General features: G+C 42.7%; 1 protein-coding gene across 2 annotated transcripts in view; it reads right to left on the minus strand.

Moving 5' to 3' along the window:
* ITGA9 (integrin subunit alpha 9) overlaps positions 1-14,847 on the minus strand; it is a 519,026-nt gene that overhangs the window by 227,073 nt on the left and 277,106 nt on the right. The window contains exons 17-18 of one of the 2 annotated variants that reach the window (XM_056520346.1): positions 7,511-7,570; positions 5,602-5,678 (exon numbers count right to left, since the gene is read on the minus strand). In XM_056520346.1, the coding sequence (XP_056376321.1) occupies positions 5,602-5,678; positions 7,511-7,570 (137 nt within the window). The remainder of the gene's footprint in view (positions 1-5,601; positions 5,679-7,510; positions 7,571-14,847) is intronic. The other variant, XM_056520347.1, reaches the window with a different exon arrangement.

The raw sequence follows: 14,847 nt of genomic DNA on the forward strand, positions 1-14,847 counted from the left end.
CATTTTGGACGTGGTGATCAACTTTGATCACCGTGTCCGAAGGGTTAATAGTGAGCGGCACAACGATCTCGGCCGCGCGCTATTAGCTCAGGGTGCTGGCTATCATTAGCAGCCAGGACCGACCCGGTGTGATGCGGGGTCAAGGCATGACCCCGTCTTAAACACTGAGACCGGACACAGGGCGTACAGGTACGCCCTGAGTCCTTAACCCCTTAAGGACGCAGGGTTTTTCAGTTTTTGGATTTTCATTTTTCCTCCTTACCTTTTAAAAATCATAACCCTTTAAATTTTCCATCTAAAAATCCATATTATGGCTTATTTTTTGCGTCACCAATTCTACTTTGCAGTGACATTAGTCATTTTACCCAAAAATCCACGGCGAAACGGACAAAAAATCATTGTGCGACAAAATCGAAGAAAAAAACCCATTTTGGGGCTTATGTTTCTACGCAGTGCATATTTTGGTAAAAATTACACCTAATCATTATTCTGTAGGTCCATACGGTTAAAATGATACCCTACTTATACAGGTTTAATTTTGTTTAAAATCATAACTACATGCAGGAAAATTTATACATTTAAAAATGTCTTCTTCTGACCCCTATAACTTTTTTTGTTTTCCACATACAGGGCGGTATGAGGGCTCATTTTTTGCGTCGTGATGTGAAGTTTATATCGGTACCATTTTTGTTTTGATCTGACTTTTTGATCACTTTTTATTAATTTTTAATGGTATAAAAAGTGACCAAAAATACGCTTTGAACTTTGGAATTTTTTTTATGTGTACGCCATTGACCGTGCGGTTTAATTAATTATATATTTTTATAGTTCGAACATTTACGCACGTGGCGATACCACATATGTTTATTTTTATTTACAATGTTTTATTTTTTTTATGTGAAAAGGGGGGTGATTCAAACTTTTATTAGGGAAGGGGTTACATTTATTATCTTTATTAACACTTTTTTTACTTTTTTTTTGCAATGTTATAGCTCCCATAGTGACCTATAACACTGCACACACTGATCTTTTACAAAGATCACTGGCGTGTATTAAAACGCCTGTGATCAGTGTTATCGGCGCTTGACTGCTCCTGCCTGGATCTCAGGCACGGAGCAGTCATTCGCCGATCGGACACCGAGGAGGCAGGTAAGGTCCCTCCTTGTGTACTGTAAGCTGTTCGGGACGCCGCGATTTCACCACGGCGGTCCCGAACAGCCTGACTGAGCAGCCGGGATACTTTCACTTCAGACGAGGCGGTCAGCTTTGATCACCGCGTCTGAAGGGTTAATACAGGGCATCACCGCGATCGGTGATGTCCTGTATTAGCCGCGGGTCCCGGCCGTTGATGGCCACCGACCCCATATAACGCTGCGGCATATTGCGGGAGCCGGCGGAGGACGTAAATATACGTCCTTCGTCGTTAAAGGGGGTTCTCCGGTGGAAAACTTTTTTTTTTTAAATCAACTGGTGCCAGAAAGCTAAACAGGTTTGTAAATTACTTCTATTAAATAAATCTTAATCCTTTCAGTACTTATTAGCTGCTGAATACTACAGAGGAAATTATTTTCTTTTTGGAACACAGAGCTCTCTGCTGACATCACGAGCACAGTGCTCTCTGCTGACATCTCCTACTCTCTCTCCTGATTTTCTCCTACTCTGGACAGTTCTTAGAATGGACAGAGATGTCAGCAGAGAGCACTGTGATCGTGATGTCAGCAGAGAGCTCTGTGTTCCAAAAAGAAAAGGATTTCCTCTGTTGTATTCAGCAGCTAATAAGTACTGGAAGGATTAAAACATTTTAATAGAAGTAATTTACAAATCTGTTTAACTTTCTGGCACTGGTTGATTAAAAAAAAAAATTCCACCGGAGTACCCCTTTAATGTGGTTAAATATGAATGCCTTGTCATAATAATGGCTACAGAATATAACACGGACTGTTCTATTCACTTAATGCAGACTAAGAAACTACACATAGAAGCGATCACTCAGAAAGAACTTTGCTGGGGAACGAGCTGATATCCGCTTCCTTCTCTGAGAAGCACGTTGTTGTATGTATAGCTCACACAATGAATACAAAGCATACCAGCCAGCTCCAGCATCTACTATAAATCTTCCATACTAGCTGCTAAGTCATAAAATGGTCTCTGCTGAATGGGGAAAAAAAGCCCTTTATAAAAATGGATTTCCCTGCACACGCATGATTCATAATACCATGTACATAAACACTTATTTGTGGGCTAATAACTTGCAATTGGCACCGTGCACCAGGCTCTCACAATAATAGAATAAATCTTATGTTTACACAAAGCTTCTAGTTATGAGCTGCTGTTTTTGTATGTTCACTACTGGGTTTTAGAAGCAACAGTCCCGATAAACTTACAAAGGTTTTCCCATAGTGGAGCTACATTGATAGGCTATAACACATAAACACATTCACTGATCTTTACAATCCATGCTCTTTGGCTCTGACTTGTCTGATCTGTATTTTGAATCTTAACATGGACAATCCAAAATACTACTACCGCCCCTGCCCCCTTCCATTACACCCCAACAAAAACAACATTTCTGACATTCCCTTCACTAGTCATCACCCACCACATTATCGAGTAAATATGTTTTTTAAAACTGAATGTGACACACGTGGCAGTCCACAACCTATCCCCTTATACGTTTGCCTTTACCTCCTAATACCTCCCCAATTGTCGTCCCTGATGCTCATAAGCTTTTTATTTCTTGTTTATTCTTTTTTTTTATTCTGTGTATCACTAATTTACTATATCAATACATCAGACTCTCTCCCACCAAATTTCAGAAGCAACCTGATACCTTGAGAAAGGCTTGCAACCTGCAATAGTCGGTGTTCAAGGTGTGAGCTAAAGTTTGGATTGCCACTGAAAACAATGGAATATGGACTCCAAAATACCATTAACCCTCATGGGGCTAGGCGGCTGCCCAAGCAATTGAAATCAGTAGCTAAAAGATAGAGTCTGCCAAGTGCTTAAGAGGGAAGACAGATGGGATTTTTACTGATTCTGATCCCTCTGTGTATAGAATAAAGGCAGTAACAGGATTTCTATATACTTGTCTTACTCACTTTTTTATTTTTTAAATAGGTTGGGCTAATAATTTTTCTGAATAACTAATTCTGAATTACACCCCCATCATGTCTCAGGATGTACCTCAGGTTTTTATTAGTTTTCACCCTTATAACTATCCAGTAGTCACTCTTTCTGCCTACAATTTGTATAGCCTATTGGATGTAATAGTTTGTTTGAATATATATATGTGGTGGCCCAGTATGGAAGATGTTGCCCCGTTCCCTTGCTGTCCGTCAGGCAGCCTCCTTCAGTATCCCCAGGGTCCCTTGCACCTGTTTCCCCCTGTACATATGTTCTGCAGTGTATTGTATTATAAAATGTGTTGTATCTTTAAGAGTTATGTCATGTGATTGTTATCCAGGAGGTACCAGTGACCAGGTGATCTCAAGAGTGACCTCTGTGCTCCCTGCTAGTCTCCCCCAAATAAGCCCTGGGTGAGCTACCTTCTCGCTCTTAGCTCTTGCTTCCTGCTGAGGTCCAGTGCAGTTGTGCCTAGTGTGTGTGTCCAGAGTGTTGGAGACCTCAAAGTCAAGTCCTACAGCCACCATCAATTCAAGTAAGAAAAAGTCTTTATGAGTCAAGTCAAGTCAGTCCCTGTCATCTGTCAAGTCAGCGTGGTATGTATTCAATTGTCCAGTCCTACTACAAGTCCCAGTAAGCCCTTAAGGTCTCTGCGTCACTGGTCACCTCTTTGGGTCCTTGCTGAACTGTATAGACTTTACCAACTGTCTACCCTCAGTAAAGCTGCCGTTGTCCATAACTTGGCGTCAGTGTCTTTATTGCCCCCGTGCCTAGCCCAGGATCCGGTGGTATATCTTCCGGTGGTTTTAGGCTAAACCGCACCCTGGCGTCATGAATACAAGGGGTTAATGCCATCTGCCCCTAGGATAACAACATCTGCCCTCATCACACCCCGCTACCACAACTTTTGGCATCCTACGAACAAGATACGGGTGTGTACCTTATGCCGCAAGTCCTCCCCTAGTCTGAACTGTGTCCAATATTGTCTGCAAAAACCGAATGCCCATGCGATATAAGTCTGCGCCAGAAAGTGTATGGGACTTTGCAAATGAAAAGTGGTTTACTCGTGGCGCTTGTGAAATAGAGGTGGAGGTGATGAAAAGTACTGTGTTATCCATGTGCAAGTTTAGGTCTGAAGCTATGTTACGTTGCAAAGTATTGCCTGTTCCTGGAAGGATTAAAGATGTGCTGGAGAAGTGCGTGAAAATGTCCTGCGCTGGTCAGCGTCCCGTCCCTGGGCGTGGAAACCATGTTGCTGCATCCATGCCGTAGTGGAACTGTGAAGATCTGCCACTTGTTGCCGGGGGAGCGGAAGTCAGCGCTGCACCGCTGATGCACTTCCGTCCAGCAGCCATTTTCCCGAAGCCCTGAATAAAAGGAGCAGCGCTGCCGGATCCTCCCAGTTTGCCAGAAGTCAGTCAGAGGAGCAACATGGCGGAACAGGCAAGCACACGTGCAGAGAGTCCCAAGATGGCGCCAGAGGCCCGGAAAGTTGCCGCGGCACAAATGTTTCAGGAGCTGGCAGATCATTTACAGTGTATCTTATGTTGTAGTATCTTCTTTCAATACATTGCTGTCTGTAATAGTGCCCCCTATCTACCATTAGGGGGCAATATTCCATCTTTAAAATGAATTCATAAAAAGAAAAAAAGAGCACTGACATAAGCTTCTGGATATTATATAATGCAGCACAAATTTAAGGATGACTACGGGTCATGTGTGTTTCTGCCAGGTGTGTAAGCCTATTAGCTATGTCCTGACAGCTATACAAATATAAACCTAATTATTATGGGATGGATGATGCCAGTATTATAACTGCCTGACAGTCAATTCACATTAATTTTAATCTCTATAGGAGAAGTTATTTATAGTGTTATGCCAGTTTTCAGGTGGAGCCCCCCCCCTCCCCCAACACACACACACACAAATAAAATTATGGCACACATATGCTTTGCAAAGAAGTTAAAACTGCTTTGGTTTTAGTGATGTTCTTGCCACTTAAATGGGCATGGTTTACCTGGATGGGACCAAACGGAATTCCATTACAGAGGTTAGCATAAATTGTAAGAGAAATACGCAGATCTATGTTTTAGACTGATGTAGAAAACACAAGTGTAAGTTACTCTGGCCCTAATAAATCTTATCCCCTATTCAAAAGATAGGGGATAAGATGTCTGATTGCAGGGGTCCTGCTGCTGGGGACCCCTGGCATCTGTCATTCAGCACCCACATTTGCAAGCTCTCTGCAGCACTGGAGACTCGGACTCACATGCACACTCGGAGCCTCCAGCGCTGCGGAAAGCTCGCAAAGGTGGGTGCTGAATGACAGATCGTGGGAGTCCCCAGTGGTGGGACCCCTCCGATCAGACATCTTATCAAGATACAAGATGTATTAGGGCCAGAAGGGTCAGAGTACCCCTTTAACATAACCTATTGTTTATTTAGTAGAAATAAACCCAGAAAATCTTTGGCACTCACCTTGACAGCAGTAACCTTCCCTTCAGTTGCAAATCAGCAGGGCAGTCTTCAGAGCGACAATTCCTTTCAAAAAAAGTCTGAAAAGAAATATGGACCAAAAAATTAGAATTCCTCATTGTTCCCTTTAAGTCACTTTGTTTAAATTAAAATCTGCAGCAGAAAATCCTGAGCATCAAATCTGCGTACGTGTGAACGTACCCTAAAGTAGCATCATTGAAAAACTGACATTAATCAGACTATTTTATATTTAGGTATTTTTACATCAAGCTGAAAAAAGTGATTGTCCAATATATGCGGCAACAGGTCTAATAGATGTGTAAAGATCTAGTAGAAACAATCCCAGGCATTTGCCATAGGCAGATGTCTATTTTAAATAGCCAGGGCTGTAAGAACATGGGATGTCTGTCCTGGTGCCACTGCTCTCTGATTGGTGGCCCTTGACACCGAGTGACACTTACAGCGCCTGAAGCAGAGGGAAGCAGCCGATGAGGCTCAAGCTAGGCAAGTATATTACAGTCCCACCTTGTCAAATTGCATTCATCAGCCTGTCTGCGACCGTCGGAGGTGGTCAGGAAAGCCAAATGCTGGGAAGTTACACAGTTTGGCCAAAGTGGGGACGTTGCACAACTGCCATTGACTTTAATGGATGTGGTGTAAACGGTGCAAGCCTGCGGGCTATTCTGTTTGCTTAAAGGGGTTTTCCACCATAAGGTGATTTTAGTACCTACCTGACAGGCAGTAATGGACATGCTTAGGAAGGATCTGGGCTTGTCTTGGGGCTAAATGGCTATGCTGTGAGATTACCATAACACTGTGGCTAGCTTTTTGTGAAACGGTATTTCCTGTTTGACTTTTCTTTTTTTGACTACAAATCCCATAATTCCATTTTCCTCCCTCCCACACATCAGCCACCCCACCCATTGAAACATAAATTAGCTGCATCCATCCAAAAGACCTGTGGTTTTCAATCAGGGTGCCTACAGCTGTTGCATTAGTTTAAGATTAATCTCTCTCCCACCAAGCGATCCCTCCACCCATTGAAGCAGACAGGCTCCCTGTCATCAGCTGACTAGTGAGTCAGGTCTCGGTTGCATTGCAACCTGGGAAAAATCTGAGACAACAGTCATTTTGTATGCTGGTAAAAATAAATATCGGAGTGAAAATCACAGAAGAATTGTGAGAAAGCCGTCACACACAGGTACAGACACTATGTTATGAACTACACTAACTTTACAGCCCCTGTAGGATAGTAAAATAAAAAAAATTCCTGGAATACCCCTTTAACTTCTGGAGTCAATAGGAGTTACGTGCATTGTGAAACTTCCCCACTTCAGCTGCTTACAGCTTTCCTAACCACTTCCAGCGGCTGCAGACAGGCCAGAGGTACACGGAAAAGGCAATTTGACGAGGTGGGACAACCCCTTTAACTAATAAATAAGTATGCACTAACTTGGCTGGTTCCCATATCTTTTTCAGTGGAAGAGATGCAGAAGAAAGACTCTGACAAAATGAAAATCATTTTAGAAACCCCCCACTCGCAAAGTACGAGTAGAGTTATGGGTATGATTATTAACCCCTTAACGACAATGTCCTTAACGCACCAGGACATACATTTTTGTCCTGTACATTTACGTTCTCTACAGGCACAGCAGGTCCAGGCTGCTAAATAAATACACATACAGTGCGGCAAAAAAGTATTTAGCACCAATTGTGCATGTTCTCCCACTTAAAAAGATGAGAGAGGCCTGTAATTTTCAGCATAGGTATACCTCAACTATAAGAGACATAATGAGAAAAACTAATCCATAAAATCACATTGTCTGATTTCTAAAGAAATAATTTGCTGATTATGGTGGAAAATAAGTATTTGGTCACCTACAAACAAACAAGATTTCTGGCTCTCACGGACCTGTAACTTCTTCTTTAAGAGTCTCCTCTGTCCTCCACTCGTAACCTGTATCAATGGCACCTGTTTGAAATTGTTATCAGTATAAAAGACACCTGTTCACAACCTCAAACAGTCAAATTCCAAACTCCACTATGGTAAAGACCAAAGAGCTGTCTAAGGACACCAGAAACAAAATTGTAGACCTGCATCAGGCTGAGAAGTGAGGAAATAAACTGTGGGAGCTATTATTAGAGAATGGAAGACATACAAGACCACTGATAATCTCCCTCGATCTGGATTTATGCATTAATAACTCTGGGATGCTTTTACCGTTTATTCAGATTCCAAAATAGATTTTTCGTGACATATTCTACTTTAACATAGTGGTAAATTTTCATCGTTACTTGGTGAAAAATCCCAAAATTTCATGAAAATTTAAATTTTTTTAACTTTGAAACGCTATGGGGGAGATTTATCAAAACCTGTCCAGAGGAAAAGTTGCCCAGTTGCCCATAGCAACCAATCAGATCGCTTCTTTCATTTTTAACAAGGCCTCTGCAAAGTGAAAGAAGCGATCTGATTGGTTGCTATGGGCAACTGGGCAACTTTTCATCTGCACAGGTTTTGATAAATCTCACCCTAAGCTTTTAAGGAAAATGGATATTCAAAATAAATTATATATTGATTCACATATACAATATGTCTACATTTGTTGACATGTTTTTACTTTTGGAAGACATTAGAGGGCTTTAAAGTTCAGCGGCAATTTTCCAATTTTTCACAAAAATTTCGAAATAGGAATTTTTCAGGGACCAGTTCAGAATTGAAGAGGATCTGAGGGGCTTTCATGTTAGGGGTAAAAGGAGAGAAATCCCCCAAACTTTGTAACCCCATTTCTCTCGAGTAAGGAAATACCTCATATGTGAATATAAAGTGCTCCGTGAGTGCACTAGAGGACTCAGAAGGGAAGGAGCGACAATGGGATTTTGGAAAGTGAGTTTTGCTTATATTTTTTTTTTTGGGGGGGGGTAATTACAACCTAATGTGGGGGGAACTATACTGCCAACCTAATGTGGGGGGAACTATACTACCAACCTAATGTGGGGGAACGATACTGCCAGCCGAATGTGGGGGGAACTATACTGCCAACCTAATGTGGGGGAACTACAACCTAATGTGGGGGAACTATACTGCACCTAATGTGGGGGAACTATACTGCACCTAATGTGTGGAAACTACAACCTAATGTGGGGAACTATACTGTGGGTGAACTATACTGCACTTAATGTGGGGGAACCTCAATCTAATGTGGGGAACTATACTGCACCTAATGTGGGGAACTATACTGCACCTAATGTGGGGGAACTATACTGCACCTAATGTGGGGGAACTATACTGCACCTAATGTGGGGGAGCTTTACTGCACCTAATGTGGGGGAACTATACTGCCAACCTATTGTGGGGGAACTATACTGCCAACCTAATGTGGGGGAACTATACTGCCAACCTAATGTGGGGGAACTATACTGACAGCCTAATGTGGGGGAACTACACTGCCAACTGAATGTGGGGGAACTACAACCTAATGTGGGGGAACTATACTGCCAACCTAATGTGGGGGAACTACAACCTAATGTGGGGGAACTATACTGAGAACCTAATGTGGGGGAACTATACCGCCAGCCTAATGTGGGGGAACTACAACCTAATGTGGGGGGAACTATACTGCCAACCTAATGTGGGGGAACGATACTGCCAGCCGAATGTGGGGGGAACTATACTGCCAACCTAATGTGGGGGAACTACAACCTAATGTGGAGGAACTATACTGCACCTAATGTGGGGGGACTATACTGCACCTAATGTGGGGGAACTATACTGCACCTAATGTGGGGGAACTATACTGCACCTAATGTGTGGAAACTACAACCTAATGTGGGGAACTATACTGTGGGTGAACTATACTGCACTTAATGTGGGGGAACCTCAATCTAATGTGGGGAACTATACTGCACCTAATGTGGGGAACTATACTGCACCTAATGTGGGGGAACTATACTGCACCTAATGTGGGGGAACTATACTGCACCTAATGTGGGGGGAACTTTACTGCACCTAATGTGGGGGAACTATACTGCCAACCTATTGTGGGGGAACTATACTGCCAACCTAATGTGGGGGAACTATACTGCCAACCTAATGTGGGGGAACTATACTGACAGCCTAATGTGGGGGAACTACACTGCCAACTGAATGTGGGGGAACTACAACCTAATGTGGGGGAACTATACTGCCAACCTAATGTGGGGGAACTACAACCTAATGTGGGGGAACTATACTGAGAACCTAATGTGGGGGAACTATACCGCCAGCCTAATGTGGGGGAACTACAACCTAATGTGGGGGAACTATACTGCCAACCTAATGTGGGGGAACTACAACCTAATGTGGGGGAACTATACTGAGAACCTAATGTGGGGGAACTATACTGCCAGCCTAATGTGGGGAACTACAACCTAATGTGGGGGAACTATACTGCTAGCCTAATGTGGGGGAACTACAACCTAATGTGGGGGAACTATACTGACAACCTAATGTGGGGGAACTATACTGCCAATCTAATGTGGGGGGAACTATACTGCCAACCTAATGTGGGGGGACCTATACTGCCAGCCTAACGTGGGGTAACTATAACCTAATGTGGGGGAACTATACTGCCAACCTAAAGTGGGGGGACCTATACTGCCAACCTAATGTGGGGGAAATACAACCTAATGTGGGGGAACTATGCTGTCAACCTTATAACTCTTTTATTTTTCTGTATATGGGGATATATGAGGGCTCATTTTTTGCACTGTGATTTGTAATTTTCGGTACCATTTTTGTTTTGATGGGACTTTTCAATTGCTTTTTAGATTATTTTTAATGGTATTTGAAGTGACCAAAAATGTGCAAATCTGGTTAGTGCACTATTACGACTTTTGGGGCCCCACTTTTGATTTTGCCCAGGGCCACGCTAAGCCTAAAACCGGCCCTGCCCATATGGTGCCAGAACAGAAACCCCCTCCCCCACATGGCACACTACACCCTCGAGGAATGTAACAAGGGGTATAGTGAGCTTTAACACCCCACAGGTGTTTGACAACTTTTCGTTAAAGTCAGATGTGTAAATGAAAAAGTTTACATTTGGCTTTCGGAAAACACATTTTACTGAAATGGATTTTGGGGGCATGTCGATTTTAGGAAACCCCTATGGTGCCAGAACAGTGGACTCCCCCCCCCCCCCCCCACATGTTTGGAAACTATACCCCTCACAGAATTTAATAAGGGGTGCAGTGGACATTTACACCCCACTGTCGTTTGACAGATCTTTGGAACAGTGGGCTGTGCAAATGAAAAATGAAATTTTTCATTTTCACGGACCACTATTCCAAAAATCTGTCAGACACCTGTGGGGTATAAATGCTCACTGCACCCCTTATTACATTCCGTGAGGGGAGTAGTTTCCAAAATGGGGTCACATGTGGGGGGGAGGTCCATTGTTCTGGCACTATGGGGGCTTGTAAACACACATGGCCTTCAATTCCGGACACTCCTTCTCTTCTGAGCATTGTAGTTTGCCTGCACAGCACTTTGCATCCACATATGGGGTATGTTCTTACTCAGAAGAAATGGGGTTACACATTTTGGGTGGAATTTTTTCCTATTTTTAGGGTAACAGCAGCATTTTAGTAAAAAAAAAAATGTTTTTCATTTTCCCATCCAACTTTAACGAAAATTTGTCAAACACCTGTGGGGTGTTAAGGCTCACTATACCCCTTGTTACTTTCCGTGAGGGGTGTAGTTTCCAAAATGGGGTCACACGCGGGTATTAATTTTTTTGCGTTTATGTCAGAACCCCTGTAAAATCAGCCACCCCTGTGAAAATCACCAATTTAGGCCTCAAATGTACATGGTGCGCTCTCACTCCTGAGACTTGATGTGCATCCACAGAGCATTTTACGCCCACATATGGGGTATTTCCGTACTCAGGAGAAATTGCGTTACAAATTTGGGGCGTCTTTTTCTTCCTTTTACCTCTTGTGAAAATAAAAAGTAAGGGGAAACACCAGCATGTTAGTGTAAAAATGTTAATTTTTTTACACTAACAGGCTGGTGTAGACCCCAACTTTTCCTTTTCCTAAGGGGTAAAAGGAGAAAAAGCCCCCCAAAATTTGTAATGCATTTGCTCCCGAGTATGGAAATACCCCATATGTGGCCCTAAACTATTTGCTTAAAATACGACAGGGCTCCGAAGTGAGAGAGCGCCATGCGCATTTGAGGACTATATTAGGGATTGCATAGGGGTGGACATAGGGGTATTCTATGCCAGTGATTCACAAACATGGTGCCTCCAGCTGTTACTAAACTTCCAGCATGCTGGAGTTGTTGTTTTGCAACAGCTGGAGGTTCTGTTTTGGAAACACTGCCGTACAATATGTTTTTCATTTTTATTGGGGGGAGGGGGGGGGGGGGGTGACAGTGTAAGGTGGTGTATATGTAGTGTTCTCCAAACTGTATAGTGGTATCCAAACTGTACCCCTCCAGATGTTGCTAGGCAACTCACCAGCTTCCGTAGTCTACCAGGGAGCCAGCTGCACGTCGCCGCCCGTCATCGCTGCCCGCCGCCACCTGCTGCCGCTGGTAAGTGACCTCTGGCACCGGTCACCGTCAGTTCCCCTGTTCTGCCCTGAGTACTGTTGGTGGGCAGAACGGGGGAACTGAAGTTTAACCCCCCGCCCCCGATCTGCTATTGGTCGGTCGCTTCAGACCGACCAATGGCAGGGATAGGAGGGGTGGCACCCCTGCCACCTCACTCCTATCCCTTCAGGGAGATGGTGGGTGTCTTGGACACCCCCGATCTCTTTTATTTTCCGGGTCACCAGAGACTCTATGACCCGGAATTGCCAGAATCGTCTCAGGACCCCCTCGGCGATGTGCCAGGATGCCTGCTGAATGATTTCAGCAGGCATCCTAATCTGGTCCCCGACCGGCTAGCGATGGGGACCGAAATTCCCACGGGCGTACCCATACGCCCTCAGTCCTTAAGGACTTTGAAACGGCCCGCCGTCCTTAAGGGGTTAAAATTCAGGCAATGTGATTTTAGGGATTTTTTTATGCCTCTCATAGTTGAAGTATACCTATTATGAAAATGACAGGCCTCTCTTACCTTTTTAAGTGGGAGAACTTGCATAATTGGTGGCAGACTAAATTTTTTTTTGCCCCACTGTATTTGGTATCGCCGCATGTATAGATTTCCCAACTATTAAATTCAATTTTAACTATCCAGTACATTGAACAGCATAAACATTAAAAGTAAAGTCCAAAACTGCTGCGTTTGGTCACATCCCATTCCAGAAAAATGAAAATAAAAAGCAAATAAAAAGTCACATATACCCGAAAGTGGAACCAATAAGTACCACAGATCACGGCACAAAAGATGAGCCCTCATGTGTACGGAAAGATTAAAAAGTTTGAGTACAATATTAGTAAGGCATGTTAAACCCTTGAAAAGTTAAAAAATTGCAGTTTTCTTCTCAATTTCCCCACAAAATAATATATTATGGCAAAAGGAAGCTGGCTGTGTACTTAGGCCAAAATGGGCTGTGTCCTTAAGGGGTTAATCGCGGACCCAACTAATGGCAGATTTGACACTCATTCTGACTGGTACTTGGTAACATAGAATATTAGGAACTGTACCAGTCTTCACAGGATAGGGTGACTGTTGCTGACCTCTAGGACTCTCGCTGAAAACAATAATGGAGATAAACTGTCCCCCGAGTGAATGGACTGAATTCATTCTCTGTAGGATCTCTGAATGTTGCTGAGAGCTAAACTCTCCTATGTTCAGAAGTCCCACAGGCAGTGAATGGGGTGGTAGAAGAACATGCAAGCTGCTGCTCCATTCAGTCCAAGAAAAACTGACCTCCATTTTTGGTATCAGTGGGGGTCAGAGTGGTAGGACCTCCACCAATTGGATACTTCTCTCCTATCTTGTGTATAAAGGAAAACTTTTAATCTTGGGATAACCCGTTAATATTTCTGCTTATAGTGCAAGATCCCATTTTAGGCTCCCTGTTTTCTCATTATTTTTTTTACCGCCCCTTTTGTGCTAGGTGATATTCATTCAGTGCATTCACAAGGCTATACTTATCCATCTCATCTATCTGGCATTTGATTTTGCTGAATAAAGCTAATTTAGCAGTGTTTAAGAATTTGCTGATTCGCTGCACTGAGACATATGGTTGTCAAGCTGCCAGCTCCTTCATCCATCAGATTGGCATATTTCCATGCATGATGCTCTTTTAAGCTGCTTGCCAAAGCATTTGTCTTGAAGTATTAGGGCTGATCATGAAATGTAATCTATTGTTGTTTTTAACTATTACATCCCAATCTTGGTAGAACTAGTTATAGATCCTTATCAGATATCTTTTAGACAATAAACAAATAATTATAATCACATAGAGGGAGATTTATCAAGGGATTTAAGCAGCTTTTATTGCTTACTAGAGTCGCACAAAAAGTCGCACGTGCGCCTAAGCAATTTTTTGAATGACTCTTGTGGGTAAGCAAAAAATACCAATCTGCTCTACCTAAGCAATTTTCAGTTTTTACTTTGCAGAGGTTCAGGATTTATCATTGCGAAAGTCGCACGTAAGCAAAAAAAATTGGCAAACCCCCTTCAATATAGTCTACATTTTTAAATTATATTACAAATATTACTTCTAACTTTATGTTAAGAATATTAAATAACTAAAGTAATTACACATTAATGTAACAACTGCACAACTATATGAGAGCAACTATTGTAGCATACAACTTCATAACTATTTCCATTTTCAGAGAAGAGCTTAATGAATTGTTACAACTGTAATAGATACAGTCATGGCCGTAAATGTTGGCACCCCTGAAATTTTTCAAATAAATGAAGTCTTTCTCACAGAAAAGGATTGCAGTAACACGTTTTGCTATACACATGTGTATTCCCTTTGTGTGTATTGGAACTAAACCAAAAAAGGGAGGAAAAAAAGTAAATTGGACATAGTGTCACACCAAATTCCAAAAATGGGCTGGGCAAAATTATTGGCACCCTTAACTTAATATTTGGTTGCACACCCGTTGGAAAAAATTACTGAAATCAGTCGCTTCCTATAACCATCAATAAGCTTCTTACACCTCTCAGCCGGAATGTTAGACCACTCTTCCTTTACAAACTGCTCCAGGTCTCTCTTATTGGAAGGGCGTCCTTTCCCAAGAGCAATTTTAAGATCTTTCCACAGATGTTCAATGGGATTTAGATCTGGACTCACTGCTGTCCA

This window comes from Hyla sarda, chromosome 5, assembly GCF_029499605.1.
Source record: "Hyla sarda isolate aHylSar1 chromosome 5, aHylSar1.hap1, whole genome shotgun sequence".
NCBI lineage: Eukaryota > Metazoa > Chordata > Amphibia > Anura > Hylidae > Hyla > Hyla sarda.